The sequence below is a fragment of the Triturus cristatus genome, chromosome 1_2 (assembly GCF_964204655.1).
Source record: "Triturus cristatus chromosome 1_2, aTriCri1.1, whole genome shotgun sequence".
In the NCBI taxonomy this organism is placed as follows: domain Eukaryota; kingdom Metazoa; phylum Chordata; class Amphibia; order Caudata; family Salamandridae; genus Triturus; species Triturus cristatus.
The window spans coordinates 270,578,662-270,600,305 of record NC_140580.1 but is presented as its reverse complement, the minus strand read 5'-3'; the positions used below and the strand labels follow the sequence as shown (position 1 = coordinate 270,600,305).

Genomic DNA, 21,644 nt, shown 5'->3' with positions numbered 1-21,644 from the left:
ACCCTTGTAAGAACAAACTGAGTCGCTGGTTGGTTGAAAACGCAAAAGCTCCATCAGATTCTTGCCCCTTTCATATGCAAAAAGTGGTCTTTCCAAAAATACATCTTTGAAGTCAGGTTCAATTTGTAACATTGGCCAATGTTTCAAAATAGTTTTTTTGATGTTGTGACTCATGGTGGAAAATTTGGTAACCATAACAGATCTTGACGTGGGTTTTTTGATGTCACTAGCCTTTAGCAGTTGTGATCTGGATTTGAATTGGACCCTTTCCAAAGAGGACAGTACGATTTCTTTGGGGTACCCTCGATCAATGAAACGTTTTTCCATGTTCAAGTTTTCTTGTAACAAAAGCGCAGGTTCAGAAGTGATTCTTTTGACCCTAAGGAATTGAGAATATGGTAGATGTTGTTTAAGAGAAGGCTTATGGAAGCTGGAAAAATGTAACAAGTTATTTCTGTCTGTGCTCTTTCTATAAAGAGTAGTCTCAATGCGGTCACCTTTGATGTACAGCAGTACATCCAGATAGTTGATGGTATCATTGTGGATATTGTAGGTAAACTTCAAGCGGTCATTTATCCCATTGAGAACATTAATCGCTTCTTTCAAAAGTCGTTCGGGACCTCTCCAAATTAAGAAAATATCGTCAATGTACCGTAGGAATAAGGGCATATATGGTTTCCATTGTGAGTTGTTGAGAATGTGATCAAGTTCAAACTTGTGCATGAACAGTTGTGCGTAGCAGGGAGCTGCACAATTGCCCATGGATGTACCGTTCAACTGTAGGTAATACCTGTTACTGTAACAAAAATAGCTGTGATAAAGTGTAAAGTGGAGTAACTCAAGTAAAAATACCTTTAGATCTTCAGAAATGGGGGATTGCAAAAGAAAAAATTCAATGGCTTCCATGCCAAGATCGTGAGGAATGGAAGTGTACAGTGAAGTTACGTCGATGGTACAAAAAAGAGTATTGGTGTCCCACTTGATATCACTTTGTTGAATGATGTTCAAAAAATGAGTGGTGTCCCGTACGTAGGTTGACATTTGCTGTACGAAGGGTTGGAGATGTTGATCAAGATATTTACCTACTGGTTCATGCATTGAGCCACATGTAGTAACAATCGGTCTCATGGGTGGGTCGGTGAGACTTTTGTGAATCTTAGGTAGCATTCTCAAAGATGGGCGTGTCGGAAAATTCTGGGTAAAGAATCTGCGTTCTTTCTCTCCGATGGTGCCACAGCGGACCGCTTTGTCCACGATCTCATGTAAGGTCAGTTGTATGTCAGTTGTTGGATCCTTATCAAGTGCAGAATAAGTTGTAAGATCTTGTACATGCTCATCCAGTTTAAGTCTGTAGTGGGAAGAATCCATTACGACTAAAGCACCCCCTTTATCAGCATTGAGGAACGTAAGATCTGGATTGTCGGCCAATTTTTGAAGAAGTGCTCTGTCTTTCACTGTCAAATTGCGATGAATCGTTTTGTGTGGTTTATATATCCTTGATAGATCACGTTTGACAAGGGTTTCGAAAGTGTCAAGTACTTTGTGGCTGACAGGTGCCATATAGGTACTTTTGGTTCTTAAACCGGCTAAAGTATCGGTAGATTGTGGCTGAGGATCAATCACAACATTATCAAAAAAGTTCCTAAGTCTTAGTGACCGCATGAAGCGATGGAAACTGACCTCAGTCTCTAATTGATTGGAGCAATAAGTGGGGACAAAGGATGAGCCTTTTTGAAGCAATTCTGTCTGGGATTCATCTAAAGGCACTGAGGAGATGTTGATCACCAAATTGTCACGCTCATTTATCGATGACTTCTTGTGACTGTCTTGTCCAAGGATGGTGCCATTGGTCTTCCGTTTTTTGCCCCTCCTGGGTCTGCGTTGTCTAGTAAGCCTGTCTCTAAAAAAGGAACCGCAGTTGAAGATGTGGGAGTAGCTGTAGATGCCGGTTCAGTCGTTAATTGTGTGCCTGTTGAAGGTTTGTCCACACGACTGCTGGGTTTAGGTCTGTTCCTGGTGTTATCAGAATCGCTGGAAGCTGGAGATGTATCTGTGTCAGAGGTTTTTCCAAAAGGTCTGCTTTGTCGTCTGCGAGCATAGACTTCAGCCCAATTGTAGACCTCACCCAGTTTATAGTCTATGGTATCCCTCCGAACTTGCGGAGTTTTCTTTCATTAATCTCCTGTGTGTGCTTCTTAAGTTATTCGTTGATGTCTGCCAGTGTTTGTGCAAGTTCCTCGGAAGACATTTTGGTAGACAATTCCTGTTTAAGTTGACCAATTTCTCTGTTTAGTTCCTCCAGAATGTTGGATAGTTCCTCAATAATCAAAAGGATAAGATCTAGTGAACACTTGTTCAAAATGCCGTACCATCTCTCTATAAATTTCGGATCGTTCTTGCACAATCATGGCTTTAGTGAAATTCTTAAACCCCTTGGGATGCGTTGTGCACGATGATATTGTATGAGGGTACTGGCATGAAGTCTTTGATTGATTTCGCGTTTAGTTAGGTAAAGAAGTTGTTTGATATTGCTCTGTGCAGTGCCGGTCTCGGAAGTGGTCGATTCAATCTCTCCAATGAGTGAATAAATTCTTTGTGCTTCCTCTTCGCCAAAGGCGAACGTGTCAGCTCGTTTATCAGTTAAGTTTGTGATGTCTTGGTAAGCCATGGTAAAATGGGTGCTGTGGTAGTGGTTTAGCGAGCCAATTGAGATTTCTGGTATGTGAGGTGGTACCGATCAAGGATCACAGAGACAATCGCAAGTACCTACTCCAGAGAGAAACGGTTTGGATCTATAAAATGAATGCTCTGGTCCCACACGGACTCAATGACCGCGTCGAACTCAGTTGCTTCCTATAAACTTTGCTCTGCACAACCAGTCCCTTTGAACTTGTATACCTTTTGTTTCCTCTTGTTTTCTTATGTTACACAACATTGTTTTTATTGGCTTTCACATCAGTTAATTTTCACAAACTCATCACGTTTTATTCACCCATTTTTCTTCCTTTTTACTTATTGTTTTCACACCCTAAATCACCCGTTTGGTTTACATTTAGTTCTGTTTTTCGTCTCATTTCAGACAACTTTATTTAATTTTTTCCAATTTTTCCCATTCTATCAACAACCCTAGTCTCTTACTTCTCTTATAAGTTGATTTTATTTTGTCTTTCTTACTGACTTTATCCTACGATTCAACTGTTTTCAATTCCTCTACCTCTTTCACCTGTTTCCAATTTCTTTCTCTCACTCACTGTATAAACACCATTATCTCAACTATCTTGGACTCCATTTCAATATGGCTGCCGTTTGAGTTTTTTACCATTTAACCCCTTTTCACTTTCCGTTCTTACGTCCCGTTTATGAGCTCGTTCCTTCTCACTTTTTACTAACTACCATACCCGTTGGTGTTTGACTACACGAGTATACGCTGTTCGTCTTTTGTACGCTTGAAACTATTGATCAATCCGATCACTTAAATCACAGGTATGTTTTGTTTTTAAGTGCACGTCATTGGGTTTTCCATAACGCACCGTAGGATTCTTTGTTTTGGCACAAGCGGTTTAATTTTACGGGATTTCACGCAGGTACCATCGTTCCCAACATTTTTTTCACTTGAATTTTTTTCACTTGATTTTCTTTCACAGGATTAACAACTTATTCGTTGGTTGCATTTTTATATAATTCACACAATTCGGGACGCCTCCGTGGGTTTTCGTTTTTTCTACCGTTAGTTAACTGTTTTCCCTTACTTTCACCGTCACATTATTTTAGAGTTCTTCACAATGGTGGACTCACGATTATTTACTAATGGTTAATACTACTGAATAGGCCGTTAAATCTCTCCTTCTGTATTTTTTAGGACTTCTCCTGATGAAGGGTCGTGTGACCCGAAATGCATTGAGCGCATTTAAAAGTCCTTTGTTGAACCATTGTGTTTAATCAACAATCTCGTGAATGTAACGAGGAACCCAACATTGAACAATTATTTGCTAATAAATTTGCATGTTGGATCAATTTTTGGAACCCAGTGTCAGGTTCCTCGTTCCGATGTCCCCGGGGCTGTGTTGATGCTCTATGGGGGCCCACCTCTGGATGACCCCAAGTCCGGCTATTGAAACCACGGACTTTTGGGGTGATCGAGCGGGGGAAGGAAAGGGTGGGGACTGCAGGGAGGGAGATCTGTGAAGGCAAAAGAGACAACAGAACACAGCATAAGACGTTTTGTTTCCAGTTTCTCAATGGGAACCATACGCGTTACTTTTAGCAGGATTGTGTTAACGCGAGCTTGCCCTCTCACCTGAAAAGGAAAATAAGGTATGCCCGGACATATGGGGGAGAGCTACGGGTCGTGGTCTTTTCGTTGCAGGCACTAATACAAACGACAAGGAAAGGTACACGTGGCGAGAAATGACAGGGATCAACATACAGACACACATATACCATATATCAACTTTGGGGTGCAGTACCCACTTGTTCATTCCATGCCTTCGGCGTTGGGACCAAACCCTCTCTCCTGACTCGCACATATGTCTAGGAATATAAACAGAAGAAATCAAAAGTGTAAACCTGGCCACCACGGGGTGCGGATGCACACTGCTAGTGTCTGCCTGGGAACTGAAGTCTGTGAGGCTGGAACACGCGTCGCCAACTTCCTAAAAGCCTTAAGCTTTCCTATGCCTCCGATCTGTCGGAAGTTTGCGTGTATCAACCCTCTCGGTCTCGTGTTTCTCAGAACAATGTTCGGGCTCACACACTGCCTGTCTTGAACAGCGAGGCTTGCCCCCTGAAGTCTAGTATCTCTCTAAATACTTGATCGCTCCCCTGCATGAGACCAGCCGGCCTCGCCAACAGAGGGGCGCTCCTGGGATTCTCTATGGATCGAAGAGCTTGTCTCCGACTAAGATGGGTCGAGCCCCGATGGAAATACTGCCACAGTACTCCTACCTCGGTCACGACGAACCTCCGGATGTCACGGGCCGCTACCTGGGTGATGAGCTCGTCCGAACTTTCGTCTTCTCGGCGTCTCCTTTCTCGTCTCCTGGGTCGAAGAATTATCGGCTCCGTGCTCGGCGCCCTCTCGCCTTTTGACGTCTTGTGGTGGGGGCGTGGCGCGCGTTACGTTGCGCACCTCCCGCACGGCCCATCGGGAAGTGTAGTTCCTCGCGCATTTCCTAGTGTTGCGCGAGGATGTGCCGGCGTGCGCTGATGAGTCTGACACCCAGCACTACTCTCTGACTTATCCTGCAACTTCGTTGCTATTTGGCTGTGCCTAGAGGGACACTACTCATTTTGACTAGTGCAATTCTTATCCCCAAAATATTTAGCATATTTTATAATCTCATCGATGGGCTTCGATTGCCAACACAGCATATGCTGCTTAATCATTTGAGATATATCCAATCTCAGCCCAGACACAAATCGGTACACAAAATGAGTCATGTCTTTGTTCTCTATGCTTTCAAACCCACTATACTGTTTGAACACCTGTAAAAGACGTTCGTAGTAGGCATGTACAGACTCATTCTTTTCTTGGGTTGTTCTGTCTGTTTTTACCCAATCAGTTTCCTTTGTGGGAAATTTACTCTTTAAGAAAGTTATTACTTGATGATATTTTTTCATTACATATTCTAACGGAGCTCCTGTCTTTGAATCTCTCTGATACTCCTCACTTGGCCAATCTACAGTAATTTTACACTCTGTCCACAAATCTGCAGGTACCACTATGTCAAACAGACCATCTAAATCCTTTAATAAAACTTTTGAAACTTTCACAAACCTCTCAACTTGTTTGTACCAAGCCACTGGTTTCTCTCTCAATTTTGGGAAATCATTTGTAAAAGACAAAATATCCTGTCTATTCCATGGCACATGTACTTACCCCCCTCCGGGTACTTCTCTCATTGGATACAACCTTTCAGCTTTTTCTGTTTCTCTCATGGTATATTCAGATGTCGTTCGATTTACCTGTGCTTCTTCCTTTTTGCTTGCCCATCTAACTTTCCATCTTTCAAGATCTCCCCACTTTTGCAACAGAAATAACAATTCCCTGATTTGCAACTTTCTTCCAGACACATTCATGTTTTCCAAATCCTTATTGGAAAATTCTGATCTATATGGTTTCTGCAACACCTTTGATTTCCCTATGTCAATTCCCATTTCCGATGCCAAATTCGCCAGTTTTTCATGGAATATCTTTGTTTTTCATGTAATGCTCCTACAAATAAACAGTAATTCTGCCTCACTGTATGTGTTTAATCTATCTAGACCCATATTACCAGCAACCAATTCTTCCAATTCCACTCTCAATTAAAGATGTCTAGTATTTTTAGCTGTGACTTTGGCTTCTCTATTTCTTGAGACCATCTCTCTATATCTTCTTGGGTTACTATTGTGGCACTTCTAGTTCCTGATGATGCTTCCAATCTAATTTCCTTTGAACAACTGGGCAAATTTCTCTTCGGAGTTTCCATCATCGGCTCTCTTATGGGCAAATCTATCAATGATATTACTGATTCACCTTCACTTGCTTGATCATCTATTATTATCTTTCTTTTTCTAGGTTCTATGCTTGGGATTGCATTACAGAAACTTTAGGACAATTTGATTTTTCACCTTACAATGGGACTACTGGTCCTATTGTCACTGGTATGGTCAATGCATCACGATGTATATTCATCTGAGTTATTTTCTGGGTCAGTTCATCTTTATTCTTATTTATTGCTTCCCTTTCCTTTTCTTGAAGTACCCTGTTGGCTGTGTCATGTACTATTTGTGGAACCAAAGGTGTTCTTACCATTGGGGCGCTAGGGGTCATTCTATCAAATCCTTCATTATAAGGTGGAGGACTTTTCATCAATACGTCCTCTAAATACCCTTCTTCTGTTTCTCCGCTGTCTATCATGGTTAAGTGCTTAGTCTTCTCTGTACATTTACCTCCCATCTGCTCTTCTGATTTTAACACAGGATATAAACCCTCTGCCACCATGGCCTGTCTCCATTGTTTCATTTGACTATCTCTAGTCTCTCTGGGAAATTTTGGGTAATATTTACTTAAGGTCCTGTTACTTCGGGGTCTGTCTCGTTCAAAGGCTTCCATTTCCCATTCTTCTAAAGCCTCATATTGAGTCAATCTAGATCGGGGTTCTAACTCATTCATCCGTGTTCTTAAATTGTACAATATTCTTCCATTAAAACTTCCGTACTCAGGAAATGCTAATATTCCATCATCTTTGGTGTATTCTACCCAATTTTCTAACCATACACAGGTATGATAGCCTCTTTCCACCATCATGTATGATGCAGGCGTATTTGGTGGAGGAATGAGAATCCCCCTCTCTACTCTTAATGGGTTTGTCTTTTTTGAAATAATGCTTAACCTTTTGCATAAATGTCATTTTTCTCTTTTCTCCGTACATTGCGTGCTTTTGCTTGTTAAGGTACTGCTCGTAAGCAAACCCTATAAATCTTCTATCTGGTTGAGTCCCTGTTAAAGTTGGGTCGTACATACAAACTCCACTATCTATTATTATTCTTGAGATTTCTATTTTGTCAACCAATCAGAGGCTTGCTTTAATCTTAATTTTTCTCCAATACCAGCGCGTTTTCTATTCTGAAGACCAATCAATTTCTACTCTGCTCGCTCACTCAGCCAATGCTTGCGTGGCTTTTTCTGTGACGTCAGTATCACTCCTTACTACTGACCCCTCCTTTAGAAATTTTGCATCAACTACACGCCCGCTGTTTCAACCAATCCCAGCGCGACTCTCTGTGACGTCAGTGCTCCACCCACAACTGACCCCTCCTTTACAAGGTAATGCGAAAACTTATTTTCTCACCGAATTTTCACACAATTTCATTAATTAACAACGTATAAACATTTGCTATTGTGTCTGACCCACTAATTCAAAGAATAGTAAGATTTCTTTCACTGCGAGTAAAACCCTTCCGCTTACTCTTCACACACTACTAGTAAAACCTTTCTGCTCCACTCTTCACAAAAGCCTCAGAGAACCTGCTACTTCTTCAGTATTACCCTTTCTAGGTGATATAATACCAAACTTTCACCAGCGAACTCCTCGCTACTAATTATTCTCACTAACATAGAAGAAATTATTCCCTAACTTAGTGCTTCCAGTCCTGCATAACTTTCAGCACTTTCTCGATCCAGACCAATAACCTCACTGCAGTGTGGCTTCCAATCACCACTCGCTATTCAGTATTCCCGGGAATTTCCAGACTATGTAAAACAATACATAACGTGTTTTGGTTAAAACATAAATCAATAATTCAGAATTTCAAATACAATCCTCACCTAACTAACTATACTAACCATGCCTATGCTACCAAGTAAAAGTGATGCAGCGGAGTGTACCAGCTCAACACATTCATACACACAACACTCATTTGGGCCCATATACATTCATACACGCAATGAGCTGGCAAATGTCCTCTGATCATCAATTTTGTTTTACCAAGGAAACTTTTACGCCAGTATTCTTACCAATCCTGTCTCCTGAGTAAATGGACGTTCAATAAGATCTAGTAGTAAATTAGAATAGGGAGGAAAGACAATAATGCATTTAACTTTTAATTTAAAGAACCACAGACTCAGAAGGAGTTTTAAAAGTTTATCTGAATTAATAATTGTGTGAGTCAAATCAGAATACACATGGATATACCAGATGTCTCCATCAGGACAAATAGTACAGTTAGCTCATAATCAGTTTACATTAATCAAGTCTTGCAATGACAGTACCTGAGGAGAAAAAGAATAGAGAGCAAGTACGGAGCATTAACCCTACAGTTATATTTACCTAGAATGGTGTGAGGACCCCGACAATCAGAATGTCAAAGATTCAGGACAGGTAAGGTGACCTCTTCTAGTGCAACGCCAGTGTTACACCCCTCTCTGGTGCTACTCTCTCCGGCTCTGGCTCGTCAGGACCCCTTCCTAGATGTGCCTCCTCGGTTGTTCCGCGAATTTCCCTAGTGTTGGATTCTTCAGTCAGATTGCAGCAAAATCGGGCAGCATCTCAGCATAGCATCAGCATCTCAGCATCAAGTGTGTTTAACTATCTAGAACTTACCTCTGTTATACCAATTCAAATGTATGATCCACCCCCAAATGTTTCAATTCCATGTTCAGCCGCAATTTGATTGGGCCAAACAGTGGGGTGAGGACATCACACCATACTAAGTGTAGTATTTTTCTTTAGTCTGTTGTTTAGCTCCCTGCCCCTTAATTTTAATACCCACAAGCTTTATTCCCACAAGCATTTCATATGTGGATCGATAAGTCTGTAATACAATGTTGCGTCGTCTTCCTCTCGTAGGGTCAAGAGTTGTTCTTCCCATGTCCTTGCTGGGCTTAGGGTTTGGCAGCCAGTCAATAACTTCAGTTGTTTAGGACAAGCAGACGTTTGCGCATGCGTAGAAGCCACAAGGAAACAGAGACACGGTCACCAGGGCCGGACTGGCCGTAGCGGGCACCGGGCAATCCCCCGGTGCGTCGCACGGGTGGGTGCCGGCCCTGTAACAAAATCGGCCGAAAACCGGCCCTAGCGAAGAGCTCGGCGGCACCCCCAAGCCCCGGCCGAGCACTTTGCCAGGGCCGGTTTTGGTTCCCAGTCCGGCCCTGGCGGTCTCCCTCCAAGGGCCAAATATGAACTATTAATAAAGTCAAAGAACAACACGTTAGAATACAAACTTAAATGAATTCACTGAATACTACTTACTTCTACTCTAACCCCATTTACTTAATAAATCTTGTGCGTTAGTGCATTACTTTAAAGCAGCCATATTAAAAGCTATTGCGCAGCTGCAAAGATTTCCCCCCAAGCGACAGAAGACGTCATACTACGTAGATGTAGTAGACGCATGCGCAGAAGAGTTCCCGCGTTTTTGTCGGCCATTTTAGGACACTCAGGTTATTTCATTCGTGAGTCACATAGGAAAGCGTCCCATGGATACAATATGTAGAATGTTGGTGCAAAATTAGTATTCACGAACAGGTTGGTTACAATGTTACAGGTTATTTGAAAGGATTGCATACGAGCAAGTTTCTTTTATACGAAACCTTGCTCCATCACAAGCCTCGAGTGTAATCTGCTCAACTCCTCAACCTAATGTAATGACACCATCTCTGCGGGCAGCTTAGGCAGTGGAATGGCGAGGTTCGCATTGCTTCTGGGGTCCAGTGGGAGTAGATTTGGTAGTTTCCCCAAGGAAAACAAGAAAATAAGACCTTATAAACTCAACACACATGTTGCACCCTGTTCCTATTGCCACAAGTAATCACAAGACTTTGATATTAGGTACTTCATTACATCTGGCATGATAGCAGAGGCAAGGAAACTGGGCAATGCTTTCCTCTATTCTGAGGGTGTAAACGGATATTACCAGGTATCACCAAAGGCAAGCTCTAACGTTAGACGCCCCTTGCAGGTCGAATAACATGCCCATCGGAGATAAAATATGCTGAAGTACATGATATGATGCAGTCTAGAACTACACTGAAAAATAATCAAAAAGCTTTACCTATTCAAATGGTTGTTATATTCAGTGCAAATCCATTTCCAGATGTTTGGATGCTAGTGACATCTGTAATTGTTGCGCAATTAGTCTATATTTTGCAGTTAAATATTTTTTTTTAAGAGTCTTGCCCTATCAGTTCCAAGGTTGCTGGAACAGGGGCTTCTTGTAGAACTCCTTAAAGATGTTTTTCAAGCTTGAGATTGTCTTTGGTTTGGTCCACTCTTCTCCATTTTACTCAAGTCTAGTCACAGCCATATCAGGGAACAAAAAGCAGCTGTGGTCAAAATGCTCAAACCCACCGCATTTTCTTCGTCGTCTCATGCTCTTTCTTAGTTTCCATCCATCCATCTATTCTCTCGCCTTCCATCCTCTCTGATCACTTTCTCTTTACCTTTCTCATCCCTCTCCTCTTCTTTTTTGAAGTCTTGCGATGTGTACGTAATCAACCTCCGAGAGTGGGGGACAGTGTCAGAGGCCCGAGGGGCAGTCTTGTGCCTTTAAACACGTTACTATGGGCATCAGCCCACCGGGCGAATACAAGTCATTCTGAGCCGTAATATGGCTCTGACTGCTGATGCCAATGGACTAATCAAGTTTTATTTTAGAGGTGTGATGATGAGGGTAACGAGTTCCATTTTCAAGACGATGTACATTGAAAGAAGTTTATTTGTTCAGCACACTGCAAAATAAAGTGACACCTATTGATTATAACAACTAATTGGCCTAATAATTCTTAAAAGTGCTTGCAATTCAGCTAAAAAAGCTGCCTGGCATTGTCTATTTTTTGTCAAGCAATTTCTATTTTTTTTATTTTGCTACAGTGACGGAAATGCTGGTGAATGTGCTCAGTATTTGCTCAGATGATGAACTCATGACTGAGGGAGAAGAACAGTTTGACGGTAGGACTATTTTCAAGCTTGTAGTAACTTTTATCTCAGCATATGCAGTAAATCTTTGCTCCACAGGATTGCATATATTTGTTGAGATTATTATTTTTCATTAAAGCCGTCTGTCTTGTGAATGATTTATTTGCACTGTTTAGTTTTAAAATACAAGCCAATCATGGCAAATGAATTACATTACCATAAAACTCTAAAACATGTTTGCTACACTTGTACATAATCTGTTCAATTTATTTCAAAACCGCCATTCATTTATTTTGTAACTTTGGTTTGTCCGCTGCACTACAATTATTTTAAGGCCTTGCAGCATTTCTTGTTTATTTACCATGTATTATGTACTTTTGAAATGTACTGTAGGCCTGCTACACTTGGGTATTGATGTTAACACAACATGACTTTATATAAAAATTATATGTATCTAATGCTCAGGCATTTAACATATACCGAGGTATAATCCCAGGAAGATGTAAATACAGGTTTAATTTCCCAAATATCATGTACAAGTTATGCAAGCGGTGATAATTTTTCATTCATGCTACATGCTTGCATCTTCATGCAATTAGTGGTCATTTTTAAAAGCTTAAGTATGTGCGTTTACATATTTTGTATTGTCAATTTTTTATCAGACTGGTTTAATTAAGGTAAAGTGATTACTTTTTATTTGTTCGTTTATTTATAAACTGTAATGGTTTAGACAGACAAACCTGAGAAGATTATTTTTGGCAACAACTTGATGGCATTTTGTGTGTCCACTAATTTTCTCAACTAATGCATTTTTCAGTTGTTTGGCTGCTGTACATTATTCATTTTTTTCTTTTCTGCATTCATTTTCTATTACCACTGGCAGGAAAAATATCTCTGCTTTTTATTTGTCTCGCTCACCTTTTTCTCCATCATTCACTTCTTCTTTATCTGGATTCTCCATCTGAAGAGCGACTCATATATGGCAATAAAAAAGGTACAGACCAGACAGAGCTACTTTGTTTTGAAATATGACTTCAAAAACTACTGTAACACGATTTACAGAATGTGATAAGTAATTTACTTTGTAATCGTTCATTTTATTACACCCGTTTGATTGCTATTTCCTCCAAAACATAAAAAGTTGTACAGTCATCCGAAGTCATATTCCAGACATCTGTCTTTCTGTGCATGATAATTTTCTCAACTTTTCCCTTCATTTTCATAGATTTTCATCCTTATATCTGTTGCTAACATTTTGCCTATCTGAACTTGCATGGCTGTTGACCTTTCATTTGTTTGTCTTGTCTCTGTGCTTTTGTGTTTCTTCGTGTATATATGTCTTTGATAAGTGTGCATGTAAAGTGTATAATTGTTAACAAATATGTGGACAGGGATTATGATTTATTAAAATAGTTGCATTTTTTCGTTTTACATGTTTTTTCCTATTTGCTTTTAAAAACAGTGTATTTTTATTACGGCTCTTTTTGTGAGTGGTGTTTGTAAGTATAGAAATTATCATGAAGGTTTTTCTTTCACTTATGTACGAATAACTCTTGCGAATTAAAAAAGATAGGAGTTTTTGAGGTTAGAACTACACGCTTTCAAATGAAACCTTAAGAGTCGTATGTAATTAACAGAGCTAATTTGGAAAAGGTAATACAGAATTAATTTGTATCAGTGGTAGGACTATTCCAGTGTTTCCCCTCAGTGGTAGAGGCACGATCTATATACGCAAACTTTGCTTTCATTTGTGTCACTTTTCTTTCTAAGTTGCGTCTTTAGTGTTGTGTTTCGGTGCACTGATTTGTTGGTAGACAGTTTGGCATCTGCAGAATTGCCTTCAATGAACAAAGTAAAGTAACACAACAGTGGGAAACCCAAAATACCCTTGGAGGCTTGGGCAAATAAACTATTGATAGGTAAGGGTGCCTACAAGGGATTTCATTAATTAATCTCAGTCAAAAGTTGTACAGATTCATTATTTATATGTTGAGCCCCAAAAGGTGACAAACCTTGAAACAATCCAAACTTAAGTGACAATAAATAATATGCAACAGATTTTTTCAGACAAGGGTATATGTTTTTCTCAGAGGTACACACTTTTAATCTAAACAAAAATGCAAAAGGTTACAATCAAAAACAATAAAACACCATGATCGAGGGTACATGAAGAAGCCTACGAATCAATGATGTGAACATCTATTTCAAAGAATCCAGAATAAGGAAATGAATATAGAACAATTAAAATCAATTCCTCAATAGGCAAAAGTGCTGGGGAAGTAGATGTAGTAGTCAACGTTTCGGTCTATTGTGGCAGTATCGTCCGTCAGACCATCTTCAGGACAGACAGTAAATTGTTAAAAAAGAAATCCGACCAGTGTGCGGTGCGTAGCTGAGAGAAGGAATAATTGATCTCTCGCTTTTCGGGAGTGTGGATGAGGTTCACCACATCTCTTTGTAAATAACTCAGAAATAATTCACAGACTTGCGGTCGGATTTCGTTGGGCTTGTTATTTACCACCCGTATAATCTAGGAGCCTATTCATAAGGTCTTCCTTCTTTATACTTGATTGAGCTGATTCGACTTGATCAGCGAACATGAGCTAAGTGTGTCTAACAATTTACTGTCTGTCCTGAAGATGGTCTAACGGACGATACTGCCACAACAGACCGAAACGTTGACTACTACATCTACTTCCCCAGCACGTTTGGCTATTGAGGAATTATTTTCTATTGTTCTAGATTAATTTCCTTATTCTGGATTCTTTGGAATAGATGTTCACATCATTGATTTGTAGGATCCTTCATGTACCCTCAATCATGGTGTTTTATAGTTTCTGATTGTACCCTTTTGCATTTTTGTTTAGATTAAAAGTGTGTACCTCTTAGAAAAACAGATATACCCTTGTCTGAAAAAATCTGTTGCATATTATTTATTTATCAAAATATTGGGGGAAAAAGAGGTTAAAGACTAGGTTCACCCTCCAAAGGTACATACATCATAAACAACCTGAGTTATCAGGTAAAAGAACCTAGCTTGAAGAAATGAGGTGTCAGAAATCTATTAAGTTCTGAGATTCACCAGAAAAAGAAAGAAAAGGATTATTTCTTTCTTGAGTCCCCTCACTCACCAGGGTTTCCCCACGGTGACATGCTTCATCATTAGGGTCCTCTCAGTCCTCTACGGGCTGAGGCGTACTGCGACTTGCGAATTACGTAGGAGCACTAAAAATACAAATTATGTGTAGTGCAGAAAAAGTGTAGTGGAGTGGGGTGTAGTGAATATTTAAAATAATTAGCTAGTCGGCCAAATAATTTTATTCTTGCTCCTAGCTAATAGGATTAAAAACGGGGTAATATGCTAAAAGCCCTAGCTATAATGAGATAGGTGTACCTAGGTAATTCGCAAGTCGCAGCACGCCTCAGCCCGTAGAGGACTGAGAGGACCCCAATGATGAAGCATGTCACCGTGGGGAAACCCTGGTGAGTGAGGGGACTCAAGAAAGAAATAATTCTTTTCTTTCTTTTTCTGGTGAATCTCCTCAGAACTTAATAGATTTCTGACACCTCATTTCTTCAAGCTAGGTTCTTTAACCTGATAACTCAGGTTGTTTATGATGCATATTATTTATTGTCACTTACGTTTGGATTGTTTCGAGGTTAAGTCACCTTTTGGGGCTCAACATACAAATAATGAATCTGTACAACTTTTGACTTCAAGGAACAAACGCATATTGAGCTTTGAAAACTATTTCTACTTCACCGCACCGAAGAATAAGGTAAAGATTTCCCAAAAGTTCAACAAAGCAGGGATATGTCGGTCACTTCATAGACTCAAAGTAGAATAGTCCAACATGGCACGCTTTGGGATCCTTTTAATCATATTAGGCTTAAGCTGCCTCACACTTGTAGAGTTTTACAGTGTTAGCAGTTTATGAAATGTCAATGTTCCACTGTATAAGCAGTTTGTGAAAAAGGGCTATATTTACAGTATAATCACATCAGAATAAAGTCCTCACGCAGGCATGGTTTGTCATGAATGGTCTACAAGGTCTGCAGAGTAAAATGTATTTTCAAGGTTTTCCCATAGGGAGGTTGGATTATATGGAAATGAGGGTCTAATAAATGTATTGTCCGCTCTGGCCGTTGAGTTATATAGGGCCACATCTATCAAATGTGGAAATTGCGATTACCTAATTGCTATTTTCTGAGAATCGCTATTAGGTAATCGCAATTTCCAATGTAGAAAACTCCATGAGTTTCACATACCGATTCCTAGTGGGTCGCAAATCGACCTACCTCATTAATATTATTGAGGCAGATCGCAATTTGTGACCCCGTATGAATTGCTAAAAACATGGGGCTAGGGGCCTGCTAGGGTCAGCAGACCACCATGTCTGTGATTGCTTTTAAATAAAGCAACCCTTTTTTTTAACAATGCAGCTTGTTTTCCTTGAAGGAAAATAGGTTGCGATTAATTAAAAAAAAAAAAAAAAGTTTTCTTTTCAGTTTTTAAGAGCAGGCAGTGGTCTATGGGACCACTGCCTGCTCATAAAAAAACGAAAACGTTTTAACAACCTTTCCTAAAGAGGGAAGGAGTCCCTTGGGAACCCCTTCCCATTCGCAAATTGTTACCACCTACTTAAAGTAGGTGGTAAAATGCGAATGTTTTACAACCGCATTCACGGTCACAAAACATTCATACATACCATTAGGATTCGTTATTTGGAAGGGACACCATAAACACGCCCCTTCCAAATACCAAATTGCAAACCCATTTTGCAATTCAGTAACAAGTTACGGAATTGAAAAATATGGTTTGATGAGAATGTAAAATTGGTTGTTACATGTGGCCCATAGTTGGTAAAATCCAAATCTTGATATTAGTGTGTGTGGCATAATAAAAGGTGAAAACTACTACATTTGTAAAAGGGTTATTCCTGTGATTGAGATTTTTTTTCCATTTAAAGTAGGTACAGCTGCAGCACGAAAAGAAATAATCAGAAACAAAATTCGTGCAATTGGCAAGATGGCAAGAGTATTCTCTGTCCTGAGGTAATCATAACATTTGTGCTCCTTTATGGTTGATGGTTATGCAGTTCTCCATGTTGTGTTTTTTCAAAGGTATTGCCTGTTTAATAAAACCATGAATGTTATCTCTTTAAAGTAGTAATAAAATGCTAAAATTGTTTACAAACAACGGATACTCCGAGCTCTATGGCTTTGTACTTCAAGAAACAGTACATGACTGTTGGAGCTCCCAATTTTGTAATAGAAAGTAATTTTGCATATTCTAAAATGTAATGCGCACTCAATTCTCAGTGTATTTATTATACTGATATTGTAACGTTATCAAACCCTTTATCAAAGTATGTGAATCTGTAAACAGCTGTGTTGGGATTCGAATGTCCCCCAGCATAGCAGAAAACATGTGCTCCAGTTCTGAGTCACCCAACAGCAAGTCAATCTGGTATCCTGACTCTAATTTGGCATTCACACACACACAATCATGGTGCACACTGCAAACCCAGGCCTGAAATTCACATTTAGCCCCACATTCTTTCTTTGAGGTCATGGAGGGGAACCAAAAGCGAACCCTTGGCTGGGCTTGAGATTATTGTTTGTGTCTGTAGGTAAGTAAGTTGAGAGAAATGATGGCAGCCTAGCATTTATTAGTGATGAGTAGCTCATCAGGCCTCTTTACCTGGCTCAAAGATAGGCGCAATCCCCACAGGCCAACTTGAGTAAAGGTATGCTTGTGTGTCATGACCAGACCCTGTGCTGACATCTCTGTGTGAAAGTCGAATATATTTACATGTATATGGTATCAGGACTCCATATTGTTTGAAAGCGTTTATATATGCTGTTACCAAGTGATTCGCCTTGGTCTGACATGGCACAAGATGGAAGTTGTGAAACTGCCCCAGACAGTGGAAGTGTATTGCTTGCATTCCTGAGGAGCAGGGCGCAACTGCCGACTCAGAGTAGAGGGATGGAAACAGGAGTGCTTTAGAGATGCTTAGTAACCTTTTCAGCAAGGGATTTGTGATTAGTCCTTTCTGTGCACTACCATTTATAAATGGTGAACATAATGAGGGTTGAGGGGTGGAGTCAGCAAAGACAGTTGGTAATGAAAGAACATTTTCCTGGGACAGCCTTAGTCATTTGTGTTTTTTCCAAAAAGCCCACTCTGGAAGGCTGATCAAAGCCTGATGCAGAGCTCCACTCTTGTGCTCATATTGTTGAGTACTCACGCGTAGGGCCAGCATCATTACTACCTGTTTTTCAGCAGCCATCACCTTGCAACAAAGTACCTGCCTGCGGTGCAGAGAAAAACAAATTATGAAAAGACGTCAGGCCAAATTAGTTTATACACATAGACAGTGAAACCCCGTCCCCTGTCTCAAACACTGTATAAAAGTGGATTTGAATGCCCCCACTTTATTCTAGCTTGATCTGCTTCACTTCCCAAGGACAAGAGCTACTTTCCATTGTTAACTGCAGTAGCAAAGACCTTTTCACCATCGTTAAAGAGTTCATTGTGCCTGAAGCAACCTCCAGTAACCTTATCCCTCACAAGACCTCTGCAGCAAGCTCTGTGTGTTCTTCTGCAACTAGGTCACATGTGTATGCTACAACTTCGAGCTTCAACCAGAGCCCGTCACCCTCACTACTTGTGTCCTTATTTCAGTCGAAGAACTAACCTTGATCACATGGTCCTCTATCACTGTGAATGAGACCCCTGCTATAATTAATTGCATCAATTCCTGAGCCTCGTCCGACCTGACCTCAGTCGTGTCGTCACCAAGGAAGCACGCAGAGACAGGTAAGTTGATAATGATTCATTATTGCTCTTCTTCGTTGCTGTGCCCACACACGACTGTCCCTGTGCTCTCGTTCCCCAGAATGCCCTCCCCACTACCTGACCGGAAGTGGTGTCCGGTTTCTGTCCCATCCCTACATTAGGGGTGCAGGGTCCTAGTGCCCTCTGCCCCAGTCACTACATCTCCCCCCTCTGTGGAAAGAAAACGACGGACAGAGAGAGAGAGAGAGAGAGAGAGAGAAAACAATGGTGTTCCTGATCCCCATCATTACATTGCCTCAATCAGTCTCTTTGGCCTTTTACTCACTCTTCTTGGACATGATCCTTCCGTTTCCTAGCGTGGTACCTCTTCTTGTCTCTCAGTATTGTGTGCCTTTCTTCCCTTGCTGTCCATAACTTCCTATTTTCCATGTGTTTCATTGTTATTAGATGCAGTATCTCCTTTGTCCTCATCAAGTGTCTTTAGTTCTTTGAAGTGAGAACTATTTCTGGTGATCCAGTAGGGGTCCGATGCAGCTGTTATCATTGGCCCCTTGACATTTATTATTGTCAGAGATTCCTCTGAGAATGGACTGTCTGATTTTCTTGATTGCCGTTGGCGCACCAACCCAGAGTCCCCTTGCTTCAGGTGCACTGAAGTGGCATGCCTCCTGGCGTCAGCATATACTTTAATCTTGTTTTTCACTTCCTGATCTCTTGCTGCAATGCTGTTGTGATCTGGTGGCGCTTTTGCTTCTAGTTGGGGCAATCTTGTCCTGCTTGACCTTCCTAGCACCAGTTCTGCTGGACATCGTCCCGTGGAGCTGTGAGGAGTGTTTCAGTAGTCTCTTAGTATTTGACAGAGTACCTGTCCGATAGAGATCTGCACCAGTTTTTCTCTTTGGACTGCTTTCTTTATATTCCCCATGAACCTTTCCACCATACCGTTTGCTTGTGGCCATAGGGGCGTTATTTTCCGGTGGTGAATGCCTTGTTAGTCCATGAACTTGCGAAACTCCTCTCCTGAGAAAGGAGGAGCATTGTCTGTCTTTACTGTTTGTGGGGAGCCCCAGGCTGCAAATATGTCATCAAGTATCGGCAATGTTGCGGTAGCTGGTGTTGAAGAGACGTGTCGTACTATGAGAAATCTGGAGTATTCATCAATGACCACTAGCAAGTAGTTGCCCTTGTGCTACCATGCCTCTGTGGGACTTGTGTGCCAGGTTTACAGTCTGCCGCCGTAATGCATTTGGCATTACTATCCTTTTTCCACGTAGTATTATTCCTTTTTCTGTTTCCTAAAGTTCCTCATGTATGTTATTGAATGCCAACATTTCTTCCCTGTTTACTCCTTCTCAAATGATTCTGTTGGTGTTTATGTATCTCCATCTTTGCTGTCGTGTTGTCATTTTGACTGCTTGCATTGTGACATCCCTCGCTGTCTCTTGTTCCAGCTCTGCAATTGTTTTTGGTGCAGGAGTGTTCGGCCTTAACACAAAATTGAGGTATTCTTCTGCCATTGATGTGTTCTCTGGTGCCTGCGGTAGGGGATGTCGTGACATGTAGTCAGCTGGGTTGTGTTCCTTTCCCGGCTTGTGCACGATCTTGAAATCATAATCCATCAGTCTTATTCCCCATCTTTCAATGCGTGGCGGTATCTTTGCGTTCGTGTTTCCATATATTGTCACTAAGGCCTGAGTGTCTGTTAGAATGGTGAATGGTTTTCCATAGATGAACATGTGGTAGTGCTCACACGCCCATACCACTGCTAGACTTTCCTTCTCTGGCTGGGAGTATGCCCTTTCAACGTCAGACAAACTCTTGCCTGCATATGCGATATTTTGCCCGGGCTAGTCTATTCCAGGTATGTGTTGTGCTAGGATTGCTCCTAAACCTACCGGGCTGGCGTCCACAGTCAGCTCAGTGCATAGTGATGGGTCAAAATAAGCAAGATGATCTACAGCCATTACTGTGTGTCTGATGGCCTCAAATGCCCTACTACATTCCTGTGTCCAGAGAAATTTCTGACCCTGTTAGGTCTCGAAGTGGTGTGCTCACTGTGGCAAAGTCTTTTATGTAGCGAACACAGTAGCTCGCTAAACCAAGAAATGACCTCACTTCCGCTACTTCTGTTGGAGGTCTTGCTTTTTCTAGTGTCTCCACTTTGCTGGGGTCCGGCCTCATTCCTTTTTTTTAAAAGATGTGTCCAAAGAATACTAGTTCTCTTCTTTGCCATCGAACCTTTTCCCGGAAGTTACTAGCACTTCGGACTACGATCGCAATGCATCACTTCGGCAAGGTGCTATTCTAGAGTGCCTAAAATCTGGTCAAGTGACCCCGTTTCTAAAGAAACCATCCGCTGATCCCACGGACCTTCATAACTTTCGCCCAATCTCTAACATCCCCACCTTGGCAAAGCTCTTGGAGAAATGTGTGCTCACCCAACTTTGTTACCACATTGAACATTTTCAACTCCTAGACCAATGCCAATCTGGTTCCTGCCAGAGCCATAGTACAGAGTCTGCACTAACGCACATTGTCGATGATGCGCTAAGAATGTTAGACCATAATGAGTCGTGCCTATTGATCCTTCACCTCTCGTCAGCATTCGATACTGTCAAACATGATAACCTAATTGACCTCCTGAAACACAGGATGGGGCTGTCTGGGCCTGGTTCTCTTAGTTCCTTCAGAATAGATCCCAAAGCTTCAAGGTGTGAACCAATCCCTTTCCCATCCTGCACCAGTCAATCTGGGGGTTACCCAAGGCTCAGCACTGTCTCCCACGCTCTTTAACCTGTTAATGGAGCCTCTGACAGAAATTCTGAAATCATCCAGCATTCACTATCACATGTATGCGGATGATACCCAACTATACCTGAAGATTGCCTCCCCCGAGGACATTCAATCTCTTAATCCAATCCTGCTGGAAACACAAAGCTGGCTGACACGTAACCACCTGAAACTAAATGCTCTAAAAACAGAATTCCTCCTAATCTCACCCCACAAACCTTCTCCGGTCATGAACAATGGTTGAATCAGCTTACTGCTCTAAACTGCAGACCTCTCCTAGTTGATTCGGCACCCTCTCTGGGTATCATATTAGATCAAAGTCTGAACATGCAGAAGCACATCAGCTCCCTTACCAAAGGAGCAAACTACCAACTCAGTATCCAGGGAAACTCAAACCCTATCTCCCTGCTCATGACCTAAAGGTTGCTGTGCAAGCATTAGTGATCTCAAAGCTGGTCTATGGTAGCACAACGCCTTGCGGCTTGCCCAGAGTAAAGACGGCTCCTCTTAGGGTTGCCCTCAATTCTGCTGATAGGCTCATAACAGGCACAAAGAAAAACAACCATATATCTCCGGACTTGCTGGCCCTGAACTGGCTTTCATATGAAGCTAGGATACAGTTAAAATTTGCATGCATGGCATACAAAGCC

At 41.3% G+C, this 21,644-nt stretch overlaps 1 protein-coding gene across 10 annotated transcripts in view; it reads left to right on the top strand.

Moving 5' to 3' along the window:
• PPP3CB (protein phosphatase 3 catalytic subunit beta) overlaps nt 1-21,644 on the top strand; it is a 926,247-nt gene that overhangs the window by 737,827 nt on the left and 166,776 nt on the right. For 5 of the 10 annotated variants that reach the window (XM_085603652.1, XM_085603653.1, XM_085603655.1 and 2 more), the window contains 2 exons: nt 11,355-11,432; nt 16,370-16,454. In XM_085603652.1, coding sequence (XP_085459778.1) covers nt 11,355-11,432; nt 16,370-16,454 — 163 coding nt within the window. Of the gene's footprint in view, nt 1-11,354; nt 11,433-12,282; nt 12,394-16,369; nt 16,455-21,644 lie in introns of all 10 variants that reach the window. The other 5 variants (XM_085603650.1, XM_085603649.1, XM_085603657.1 and 2 more) reach the window with 2 other exon arrangements.